This window comes from Bos javanicus, chromosome 21 (assembly GCF_032452875.1).
Source record: "Bos javanicus breed banteng chromosome 21, ARS-OSU_banteng_1.0, whole genome shotgun sequence".
NCBI lineage: Eukaryota > Metazoa > Chordata > Mammalia > Artiodactyla > Bovidae > Bos > Bos javanicus.
This window is the reverse complement of record NC_083888.1, coordinates 56,590,974-56,603,854: the sequence shown is the minus strand read 5'-3', so window position 1 is coordinate 56,603,854 and position 12,881 is coordinate 56,590,974. Positions and strand designations below refer to the sequence as shown.

Below are 12,881 nucleotides of genomic sequence, written 5' to 3'. Positions count from 1 at the left end.
GGCAGGAAATGGCAGAAGTCAGTCTGGGGCCAGTGGGAGGCCACGGTCTGCCATGGGCACTGACGGTGGATTTGAGAAAAGCTAGTCCACAGCCAAGGAGCAGAATGAGACAGGCAGGCACGTGAAAGGAAGACAAGAGCCAGGAAGAGCCTCAACACGCATGAAGGCCCTGAGTCTAGCCCCTGGGTGAGTCCAACTGTTTGTGGGATCCACAACACACCCCTATATCCTTATGATAACTAAGATCCCCTTTTATCTCAAAGGAAGCTCACGTGGGCTTCTGTTGCCAGCATCCATAGACACTTCAGGCCCCCAGCACATGCCCAGCTCATGACAGGTCCTGAGCCCCTTCACCTCCCACCTCCCAGTTTGGACTGCGCTGGTCTGGCTGTGGGGTGATCACAGAGTAGATTCCAGGGCATGTGGCCCAGATGCCTGGTTCCATCTGGTCAATACTGACCCCTGGGCAAGCCCCGGCCCCTCAGTTTTTTGCTTTTGAAAACAAGAAGTTGGTCTAAAATTCCCCAGATTGCTTTTAACCATAGCATTCAGAGATCATTCAGAGACCATCTGTTGTTAACCACAGAGAATTCAGAGGAATGTTGCTTTCATTTATATTAAAAACAACCCTCTCCAAAAAAACCCTCTTTCTCTATTATGCTTTAGCAGCTGTTTTTATAAACCACTTATCACCAGAAAACGGAAATAATCCAATTGTTCACCCACTGATGGAGTACATCATCAGTGTACTGATGGGGTACAGTATGGGGTACATCCATACAATGGAATATTATTCAGTCATGAAAAAGAAACAAAGGACCAACGCATGCCACAATGCGGATGAACCCTGAAAACATGCTAAGAAGGCACACTCTGGGAGACAGAGAAGGACAGGGAAGCCTGGTGTGCTGCGGTCCACGGGGTCACAAAGAGTCGGACATGACCGAGCAGCTGAAGAACAACAACAAAGAAGGCAGACACAAAAGGCCACTTATTTAATGATTCCATTTATATAAAATATCCAGAGTAGATAAACCCAAAGAGACAGAGTTAGCAGTTGCCAGGAGATGGGGGTGGGGTGGGGACGGAGAATAATTGCTAGCAAGTAGGGGGCTCCTTTGGAGGTGCTAAAGAAAACCGATTGTGGTAACGGTTGCACAACTTTGTGAGTAGATGAAAAACCACTCAACTGTGTACTTCAAAGGTGTGACTATTACGGCAAGTAAATTACACTTCAATAAAGCTGTTATATTAAGAAATTACAGTGCTCAGCCAGTGTTTGTTCTAATTAGGTGTGAGCTGACACCTCAGGGCTCCACAGTGACTGACAAGGCCACTTCTTTGAAATCCTGACCTTGACTTACGAGACAGTCTACCGACTGTGTGATTTCTCTGGCGGCTCCCACGAACTAGGCAAGAACAACTCATTTTTACCGTGAAGTGCCGTGTGCCTCTGGGGGCCTGGAGCAGGCAGAAATTGGGTGTGGAATTTCACATGTACGTGAGCCCGTGGCAGCAGCAGCTTCTCCTCTGTGCTCCCAGCCACGCCGAGCGGCTGAGAGGAAAGAGCAGGGCAGAGTTTTCTAGAGCTCCATTGCTGCAGTCCCCTTTACTGGGCTCAGAGAGACTAAGCAGCCTCTCCTCCCAGCCAGCACGGCTCTCTAGTTCCGTGTAGGACAGAGGAAGATGGGGATGGGGCGGGGAGAAGACATTCTAGAAACTTCCTGAAATCTTCAGATGGCTTGTGCTGAGTTTTCTGATGAACAAGATGTTTAGCTGTGTCATCCGAGGACTGAAGAGAGCATGCCAGGTCCCCAAAGGCCTATAATTCAAACTCAATTCAACATGGTTTCTTAACACAGACAAGTTCCTTGGTACCTACGTACCAGCTAGAAGACACCATGGACAGAGACAAGCATTTTCTTAAGGACTCCACAGGAAGAACGCAGAAGAATCCACTGGTTGGCCACAGTATTGTCCCTTAAGCACGTCTGGGGTGAAAATGCCAGTGTGGGGTGCTGTCCCTTCTTCCTGTGTGATCGTGGGCAACTAAACCTCTCTGAGCCTCAGCTTCTTCACCTGGGAAATGGGGATAACAGTACCCACCCTCCAGGGTGGTCCTGAGGACTTAATGAGTGCATGTGTGAACCACCCTGCCCGGTCCATAGGAAGCACTCAGTAAACTTCACCTCCTGTTACCATTCAACGGCTTTCCTGGTGGCTCAAATGGTAAAGAATCTGCCTGCAATGCAGGAGACCTGGGTTCAATCCCTGGGTCAGGAAGATTCCCTGGAGAAGGAAATATCTACTCCAGTATTCTTGACTGGAAAATTCCATGGACAGAGGAGCCTGGTGTGTTACAGTCCATGGGGTCACAAAGACTCAGACATGACTGAGTGACTAACATACACACGGTTTAAGAACCTCCAAAGGGCCTAGATTTCTGCTCCTGACTGTACCGGCCCGGGATGGCGTTTGTAGATCAGGAAGCTCAGGGTGGAAGGGTGGCTCCCCACATAATAGCTGTGTGACTTGGGAAGTCTCCTCTTGGAGCCTCAGTTTCCCTCTCTGTAAAATGGGGATAATGGTAATGCCTCCTTCTCAAGATAGATGCAAGGATGGAATGAAAATGCACGGTACAAAGAGAGAGTGGTTAGCCTGGGCCACCCAGGTTGGAAACCCTTGATTTCCACTTAGTAGCTGGGTGACAGTGGGCAAGTCACTGAACCTCTCTATGCTTCCCTTTCCTTCTCCATAAACTGGAGATGATCATCGTCCCCACCTTATGTGTTGTCATGAGGATTAAATGAGGGAATACATGTAAAGCTCTTAGAACAGGACATGGCACACAGAAGCTCCAGAAGAGCCCTGTAAGAATTCCCTATTTTTCATTCAATGCCTGACACACAAGACCCCAGTAGATGCGGCCACTTATAATAATGATGGACACAAGCGCCAGGATACCGGACACAAGATGTGATTTCCTTACCCTTATGGGAGCAGGAGGAGTCCAGTTGGAGGGCAAGGGTGTGGCCCATGGGGCAGGAGAATGTCCCAGACAGTACATCAGCCACAAACAGCATGTATTAAGGGTTCTCTCCAGCCAGACTGGGGCTCAGGGTCACTGTCTGGCCACTGCAGGGCAATGCCTGTGCTGCAGACCACAGTTCTCATGGGAGAAGGAGTTCCTCCCCCTTTTCCTCTCTCCCCGCCAACAGCTAGCCCAGGATGCCCAATTACCAGCCTCTGTGGCCTGAAGTGGGCACAGCTGCACTGGGTGTAGATGTAAATCCAGCATCAGACCAGGCGGGCACCCGAGACAGGCTGTGGCTGGGTGCCCTCGGGCTCTGGTCTACAAGCCCAGTGACATATCATGTGGGTGGGCAGAGCCCAGGGGCTATGGGCTGGCATTTCCACCATCTCCACCCTTCAGCTGTGTGGTGAGGGCAGGAGATGATACATAAAATGTATCATGCAATCATCTGCTCAGATTTAACCCGTACGCCTGGAAGCTCCCAGAATCCAGGGTGTCCTGTTTCTACCTGGATCACCAAGGCCCAGAAGAGTCTGGTACCCAAATATTTACTGACTGAAATAATCATCTTGTCTGCAAAGTACCTGAAGCCCAGTGCCTGGCACAAAACAGGTGGATAGCATCAGATCAGATCAGATCAGTCGCTCAGTCGTGTCCGACTCTTTGCGACCCCATGAATCGCAGCACGCCAGGCCTCCCTGTTCATCACCAGTTCCCTCTTCCTGACTCTGGGAATGACCACGGTGCCAGACCTCCAGGGATTCTGACTCCCATGAACTTTCTAGAACATTGTTTATGGTCCAAGCAGGAGAGAGCGTGAGAAACCGGGTATAAGAGAAACCATGTGATTAAAGCAGGTTGTCATCCCAGGTGGCCCTAGTGATAAAGAACATACCTACCAATGCAGGAGACATAATAGACACAGGTTTGATCTCTGGGTCGGGAAAATCCTGTGCAGTAGGAAATGACAATCCACTCCAGTATTCCTGCTTGGAGAATCCCATGGACAGAGGAGCTTGGTGGGCTACAATCCATAGGGTTGCAAAGAGTGGGACATGACTGAAGCGACTTAACATGCAGGCATGTCATCCAAACGAACACTTACTGAGCACCCGTGTGTCACACAGAAGGGGTGAATAAAGACCTCTGTACTGCTTACAGAGAATGCCTTCATCCCATTTTGTGGATGAGGAACTGAGGTTTAGGAGATGAAAGAGTCACAGAGCTGGTGAGCAGTAGAACCAAGATTCCAACCCAGGACTTCTAGCCTCCAGCCCCTGCCTCCCAGCCTGTCCCCAACCACACAGAAGAGCTGCACACCAGACAGCCTGGGCTCACTCCTTGATACCTGCAGCCACGCTAGTTCTGAGTGGAACAGATCCTCCCCTCTTCCCAGTGCCCCGCCCCTTATCCCTCCCCTGGCCCCAGCTTCCTTCCTGGACCCCAGTTTAGGAGACCACTAGCTCCACCCGCCCCTAAAGCCCCTCAGGGCATCCCCACGGTCTCAGATCATTGTGTTTCCACAACCAGTTGTTTAGTTGCTCAGTCGTGTCCAACTCTTTGCAACCCCATGAACTGTTGCCCACCAGGCTCCTTTGTCCGTAGGATTTCCCAGGCAAGAATACTGGAGTCGGGTTGCCATTTCCTTCTCCAGGGGATCTTCCCAACCTAGGGATCAAACCCATGTCTCCACCAAGTCTCTTGCACTGCAGGCGGAGTCTTGACCACTGAGCCACAACCAGAGACGAGCTGAAAAGATGATGGGGATGAGTGGGTGGACGGAGGGCCTGCAGCTGGCAATGCGGAATCTCTCACAGGTGCTGTGTCCCGCTGCCTGGCTCCACATTCCTGTGAACTCCTGTCCACACTGGCCTCAATTTCCCTTGGCTGCTGGACACACCTAAACAGGCAGCAGCCACACAACCCCGTTCCCCCGCCCCCGCTTCTCACATTGAGGTTAGAGGAGATGGAGAGGAAGTACTTGCGGTTTCCCAGGGCGCCACCTGGAAACACTTCCGCAGGAACACAAAGGGAGCTTCCGCAGGGACACAAAGGGAGCTTCCGCAGGGACACAGGAAGCCCCGGCCCATTCCAGAGGCGAGCCCTGGGCGGAAGCTCTGCTGAGGGCCAGCCCAGGGGAATGTCCCAGAGCCTCTGGCTTGAAGAGGAATGTGGAACCAATTTCAACAGGAAGTTCCCACCCGCCAGGAAAGGCGGAGCTCCCTGGGAAAGGGTTCGTGGGTGCAGAGAACCCGGGAGTGATCTGGTCCCAGCCCTTGTAAGAGAACAGCATTCTGAGCTCCTCCCCTCAGGAGGTGACCTGCCCAGAGTCCCTGCAGGGAGCTAGACCTGGTTTCCCACAAGCCACTTGTCTAAGGAGCATCAGATTCTGGCACCAGGATGAGAGGAGGGGGTGGTTGGCCCCAGGGACCACCCAATTCAGTCCTGCCAAACTCAAAGCTTCAAGGAGATGGAAAGATGAGTTGCCCTTACATGAGGCTGCCTCCCTTTACAGAACGGCAGCTGCCCCAAAGGGCAGGTCCCTTCTCTGGTTTCCTGCAGAGCTCTGGACAATAAGCAGGGTCAGGAACAGCATCTAGATGAAGCGGCAGTAGGGGGTGGTGGTGATGACCCTGTGAGGCCCCACATCTGTAAAACAGGGATTCCATCCACCTCCTGGGGCTGGAGAACAGAACCCCCAAAGGGTAGCTTCTTCTCAGTCTGAACCCCCAGCAAGGCAGTCTGTTTCCTGGACTGTACTTGCATCTTCTTCCCTGGGACCATACTGCCTCTCCTCTCCTCTCCCCACCCCAAGCCATCTCCCAAATCAGGTGCCATCTGTGAGCCTGTTGTTAAACACAGAAATCTTTTTGGAAAAACATCAAGTTTTGGACTTGAAAATCTTGGAATTCTGTTGCCATTCAGGATGGCAGGACACCAAGAAAAAACCTCCGAGATGGGGCTAAAGAGCTCAGGCCTTTATTTCCCATCGTGGACTGCAGAGGATTATGGCTAAAGATGAAGACAGATTGGGTGTGTCTGGGGATCCTCTCACACACATTCCTGAAATCATTCACTTGATGGACATCTACTAAGCACCTACTATGTGTCAAGCTTGGGCACTGGGGATACAACAGCGAATGAAATAGACAAAGATACCTGCTGGCACGGAGCTGATTTTTTAGCCAGGGAGACACACAAGATAAAAGATATATATATTCAAAATACTTAGGTTAGGGTGGTCAGAGAAGGCCACACTGAGAAGGTGACATTTAAGCAGAGACCCGAGGAAGGGAAGGAAGTGAGTGATACAGGTAGCAGAACAGAGCGCATTTCAACAAAGGGCAAGTGCAAAGGTCCTGGGCTGGAGCATATCTGCTACTTTCTGAGAAGGACAGTTAGGAGGCCAGTGTGGCTGGAGCAGAGGTGAGGTCAGCGAGGAGCTGGCAGTCATATGACACTGGGCCCATCCAATGAGATGGGAGGACACTCAGGCCTGGGCCACAGCCACATCGACTCTAACTTACTTATAGGTAGGAGTTATCATCAAACACATAAGGTGTAACTGTCTAAAGATCATGTGTGGCTTTAGCATATCCTGTCCCAGCAAATATGCAACACATGGGAAAAACGGCCTGCCCACACTGGAAGGGCTGGAGAGTCTGAGCATGTCCATAAAAATAACGTATGTGCTTTTCTTTACTGCATGAGAAAGCCCCACTGCCCTGGGCATTTGAGTGCGGTTACTACAGGTTACTGGGGTACTTCCCAGGCCTCCATTTGGCCAGCTGTCTGGCACCCCAGGCTCCCTAACCCTGGGCAGTGCCTGCCTCCTATGGCGGCTCTAACCCACAGTTCAGCACTGAGGAAGTGTTCATTGAGTGACTTAATGTTGGACCCTCACACCAGGCTCCCTGCCCTCCTGAGTCCAGCTCACCATCCTGAAGACCCAGGCTTGGAACCCTGGAGCCCCAGGCAGTGTGGCCCGAGAGCCCTGGCCCCCAGGACTCACCAGGCATGGAGAAGGGGGACAGGAAAGCGGCCTCCACGGGCTCTGGCTCCTGGGGAGGTGGCAGGGGCTGCGGTGGGGGCTCTTGGTCCCGCTGTGGCTCTTCCAGGTTTTCCACGGGCACATTCCCGTTCTCGATGCTCTCGTGCCTCCCGTTCTGAAGCGGCTTGCTGCTCACGCCATTGGCCGAGTTGATCAGCCTCTGCCTCTGTGTGGACAGGAGGCAAGACAGACACCCAGGCATGTGACACAGCTGCACCCTGTTGCTTGGTTCCTCAGGCAGGTGGCACTTAAGGGTTTCTAGAACAGCACCCCTGGCTTCGGGTTTGCCTGAGAAATGGCTCCAGGACCTTAGAATCCAGCTAAGTTTGCTCATTTCCACTCGAACCAGTATCAGCAAAGGTATTGGTCAGAGCCCAGGGTTTCTTCTTAGTGTCAGACTGACAAACTAGCCCATGACACTGGATAAAAGCAATCATTCTGACTTTCCCAGTGGATGGTCACAAGCCACCAGAAGACATTCACAGGAGAGGCTCTGCATAGTCAAAAAATCTCATTTCAGGTATAGCATGCAAAAATTGCATTTACATTGTGTACAATGGTCCAGTGATGATTCATATTAAGATGTAGAACATTTCCAGCCTCTCAGACAACTCGCTAAGGGTCCCCTCTCTCCAGAATTAATTAAGGTAACCCCATTCTGACTTTTATACACATCACTTAAGTTTTTCCTGAACTTGAATTTCTTATAAATGGATTCAGAGAGTACATATTATTTTATATTTGGCTTCTCTCACTCAACCTAATATCTGTGAGGTTCATCCATATTGTTGCATGAATCAGTAGTTTGTTATTTCCCAGGGGTGTATAGTACTCCACTGTGTGAATAACACACAATATTTCCTTTGCCACTTGATGGGCATTTGGGTTATTTCTTCTTTTTGGTTATCAGGAAGCATGCCATGGCCATGCCTTTTTGTGGACATATGCACTCATTTCTCTGGGGTATTTATCTAGAAGTGGGATTGTGAGATCATAAGGCAGGTGCAAGTTGAACCATTTCACACTTGTGCCAGAAATGGATTATAATTTCAGTTGCTTCCGATTCTTGTCAATGCTTGATACTGTCAATTCTTCCCATTTTAGTCATTCTGGTGGATGTGTGGTGGAATCTAATTGTGGTTTTAATTTGCATTTCCCTTTTAATTTGAGCATCTTATAGGGTTAGTAGCCATTTGGAAGGCTTCTGCTGTCCAAATCTTTCGCCATGTGTAATGGGTATACCCTGAACCAATCAGACCTCTTCCCTCCCCTATTTCCTTATAGCTCTTGACCAAGTCTGCCTTCTTTCCACCCAAGCAGAAGCCAAGTCAGTGGGTTTCTACTAAACCAGAGAAAGGGAGAAACCACATACCAAGAAATTAACAGGTTTCCATGTTTCTGAAAATCTGTTTGCCTTTGCACAGCTCATCTTTATCTGGCTCTCTTTAAAAATATTTATGCTCTAGGATTAAAACCTTGTGGGTAGTAATCATCATACATGGACACATATCTCCTTCCCAGTTACATTAGCAGAAAACCAAGAGTCAGTACACAGGCCCCCAAGGCATTACTCCAGAACTGTGTGCCTAACACTTATCCTTGTGGTTACTGGAAGCACAAAGATGGGCCAAAAAAGTCATTATTACTTAAAATGGAAGCATGTTATTTTTTCCAAAGAAAGAGGAATTGACCATTAACTGGCTTCATATTGGTTTTAGGCAGGGACTCCTATATCATGAAGTCTAGGATTGGGTGGAAATCTAAAACTTTTTTTCCTACAAACATGTCCACAACATTTAGCCTAAAAGAGAAAAGTGATCTGAGACACATGCCTAGGCATAATATTTTACTACCCAAAAAGGGTTAAATGAAAGGTCTTCCTTGTAGTCAAAACAAAACAAAAAACCCATAAATAGCTGTGTTGCAGGGAAGAACCAATTCTGACTCCATGATGGATCTGTTTGACTTTAACCTTTGAAAAATTACATTTTTCACCAGGAGCCCACCAGGCTCCTCTGTCCATGGGATTCTGTAGGCAAGAATACTGGAGAGGGTTGCCATGCCTCCCCGCCCCTGACCAAGGGCTCTTCCAACCAGAGTTTCTTTTGTCTCCAGCATTAGCAGGTGGGTTCTTTACCACTAATGCCACCTTTTGTTATAATAATCATACATAATAACATGCTTCAGGGAACCCTGGGCCAGGAAGATCCCCTGGAGAAGGGAATGGGGCCCTTGGAGAAGGGAATGACCACCAGCTCCAGTATTCTTGCCTGGAGAATTTCGTGGGCAGAGGAGCCTGGCAGGTTGCAGTCCATGGGGTTGCAAAGAGTTGGACGTGACTGAGTGACTAATACTTTTCGGGGAACCCTGACCCTCTTCCTGAAGAGATTAACACATTCTCTCCCTAAAGGCCTGCCTCAGGGGAGTCTGACCCTCTGATTAACACATCACCCCTCTTCCCCCGTTGGCCATTCCAGGATATTTCTGTAAGAAAAAGGTCTTTATCTACTCAACTACCCCCCTCCCCACCTCAGTCCTATTGAGACATTAGTCTGCCATCTTCTCAATCAGTCGCTTTCCAAATAATGTCCTAGTCATTGCTTCCACACATAATCTCTCAGTTAATTGGCCTGTCCTGTGGCGAACAGACCTAGTTTGGACTCAGCAACAGCTGTGCAAGGACAGAATTGTAAGGAGGTGGGCCATGACTCAGTAGGAGTATGAATGGTAGCAATGGGAAGGGGGTCATGACTCTAGCTTTATAGGAATCAAGAGAGAATTATCCTTGGAAAAAGAAAATCTGCAGCTACCTTGAGGTTGCATTAAAAGAGACATAAGTTATAACACTGGTAGCTCAGCTAGTAAAGAATCCGCCTGCAATGCAGGAGACCGTGGTTCGGGTCCTGGGTTGCAAAGATCCGCTGGAGAAGGGACAGGCTACCCACTCCAGTATTCTTGGGCTTCCCTGATGGCTCAGCTGGTAAAGAATCTGCCTGTATTGTGGGAGACCTGGGTTCGATCCCTGGGTTGGGAAGATCCCCTGGAGAAGTGAGCAGCTACCTACTCTGGTATTCTGGCCTGGAGAATTCCATGAACTGTATAGTCCATGGGGTTGCCAAGAGTTGGACACGACTGAGAGACTTTCGCTTTCACTTCACTTTCCGTTATAACAAAGGAGGTAATGGATCCACATGCTGAGAGAGACAAACCAGAAGGTTTCTATAGTCTTTCAGTTTTCTTCTAGAGTTGCTCTATCCATAAGAGAATAGATGTGTATTCATTTTTTTTTTTTTTGCCTTGAGTAACATTAAAAAAAAAAATCTGTACTTCAGACCAGTCTTTCTCCAATTAGTCTTTCTCTAGTGGAAAATACTTAGTGGAATGTGGCAGACATGGTATTCGATTGCTACCTGCCTTAAACTCCTTCCTGATAGGATCATTTGCTGCCTGTGCTGTCTGGGCTTCCTTGCTTCAACGGGCTGGTGATAAACACCAGCCCGGCACAGGACACTTCGGGCCCAACGCCAGGAAATGTACTGACAAGCCAGGGCTTCCTGCAGTGCTGGAACCCATCCAAGGCCTCAGGCTCATGCGATCTCACAGGCCTTGAAGGAAACTTACCTCATTAATTATGATCCTGCTGGCCATCCGCAGACGAGTCCTGGGCCCAAATTTATTGGTGATCATTACGCGTAAGCCCGCCTCTGGGAAGGTGAACTTGGGAGGGCTGGAGCTCATGACCTCGTCCACCATCACCACTGGGTTTTTGTTGTACTGCGGCTCCTCCTTCACTATATCGAGCACAGAGTCATGATTAGTGCTGAGAACCCCCAGGGCAAAACCCCAGGGCTGGGGTGACTGACATCCCCCGGAGGCGCAGACTTCTTTGGCTGTGGTCTCAGCAGCTGGTAACCACATGGGAGGCTGGCTGCAGATCCTCCCATTAGTAGCACGAACCACCTGGGTCTGAACCACCCACAAGTACTGAACAGATCCCCAGGGTCCCCATTTTACAGGACCACATGCACATCTCCAGGGCTAGTCCCTCTGCTGACTGATGACCCTGTCTTCTGGGGTCCAGTCTTGGCTAAATGTAAGGGTCTTTCAGTTCCCACCTAAGCCTCATGGGGCAGCCCACCTACAAAGTGGACTGGATCCCTGCCACCTCTCACCAATGAGTCTGAGGGGGACCTTTCTTCCCCACCATTTACAGAGACTCAGACAAAACTTAACAAACAGACAAGGGCCCCCTAAAGGGAAAATGCTGGGAGGTAACAGCACTGGTTCTAAGCTTCCTGTGAAGCTACCTGCTCTGTCTTAGAGGAGCCATCTCCACCTGGCACACTATGATTCCAAACTGTTCTCCATGAGGTGGTACCAGCGAGGTCAAATATCTGGCTCACAGGCCCTGACAATGCAACTGAGACCCAGGAGAGGAGCCTGCTTGTGAAGGGTGCACAGTGAGCTGCTGGCCAAGACCAGTGTCTCCAGTGAAACCAGCACCCTCCAGCAGGGAGGCCACTCTCTGACCCTTTGCTTCCACTCATGAGGCTGAAGAACAAATCTCCTTGGTCCCTGGACCTTCCCCGCCACCTTCAGGAACATGCTCTGGGCTGGAGTCCCTGGAGGAAGCTTGACAGTTAACTCCAGAGCCCAGCAGGGTCCAGAAATAGAAACCCTTCTGGACACAGCACACAGAAGCAGGGGAGCCTTCCCCTCTGAGGGGCTGCCAAAGCAGGTATGCCCGTCCCTCTCCACTGGTCACCCGCTCCTGATGAGTGCCTTCCTGGATATCAGGGTAGCTAGGAGCAGTCAGAGCAAACCTGCGCGAGAGTTAATAGCACAAACACGAACAAATGCACACCAGACACACACACCCTCACCCAACAGGCAGCAAGGCTCAGCAGACAGGAGGCATGTGGTTAGAACCAAAGCCGGGAGGACCATGCATTTGTGGGAGACAAATATCAACCGCCAATGAGGCGTGCATTGGACTCGTGGGTTTGTTTCTTAAATGCATGTGTTATTGCTTGGGTCAAAGCAGATTACTTACAATTTAGAAGAGGAGAAGTGTTAAGGAGACAAAGGCCAACAGAGATTGCAGAGATGATTAGCGTGCGGTGAACGCCGGGAGTCTGGGGCAGCATTCTTGATGGTGGCCAAGGTGCCGGGGGTTACGTGAAGGAGGGTGTTAGTAGGGGGACTTCAATGCTCGGGACCTCTGGCCGTGGGGATGGCCCCTCTCCTCCTTGGCTTCTTGGGCATCTCATCCTGGCACCACCCACCACGTTCTTAGCAGGTAACCCAGCCAATGTCAGCATGTTGCCCCGGAAGTTTAAAGCCAGGTATCACCCGCTCCCTCCCCATTCCAAGACAAAGTTGCGTCCAGGGCCAGGGAAGCTTGGAAAGGTCCTACAGTGAGCCCAGCTGGTAGTCAAAATGGCCCCGGCTACCGGGTCATGCGCAATGCCACCAGACAGCCAGCAAGGAAAGGCCAGACCTCCAGCCATGGCGGGAAATAGGGTGCCCGCCTGCCTCCATCCTGGACACTTTCCTTGCTGTATTGTGCTCTGCTTTCTTGAGCAGAATTGAAGTGTGGTATAAAAAAATGTGTAAAACTTTTAGGGGAAAAAAAAAAAACTGTATGCAGAACAAAACTGGAGGATGCTATTCCCCACAAAAGAGAACACCAGCTTGCACTGATCTGGTGGGCTGAACTACATGATCTTTAAGAGCATTTGAGTACATAAGGGCATTTTATAGGAGTGGGGGGTAAAAAGGCAACATCCCCTTTCC

General features: G+C 50.1%; 1 protein-coding gene across 2 annotated transcripts in view; it reads right to left on the bottom strand.

Annotated features, from left to right (window-relative positions):
- SLC24A4 (solute carrier family 24 member 4) overlaps positions 1–12,881 on the bottom strand; it is a 195,018-nt gene that overhangs the window by 34,049 nt on the left and 148,088 nt on the right. For both annotated transcript variants that reach the window (XM_061395136.1, XM_061395137.1), the window contains exons 11-12: positions 10,707–10,876; positions 7,047–7,251 (exon numbers count right to left, since the gene is read on the bottom strand). In XM_061395136.1, the coding sequence (XP_061251120.1) occupies positions 7,047–7,251; positions 10,707–10,876 (375 nt within the window). The remainder of the gene's footprint in view (positions 1–7,046; positions 7,252–10,706; positions 10,877–12,881) is intronic.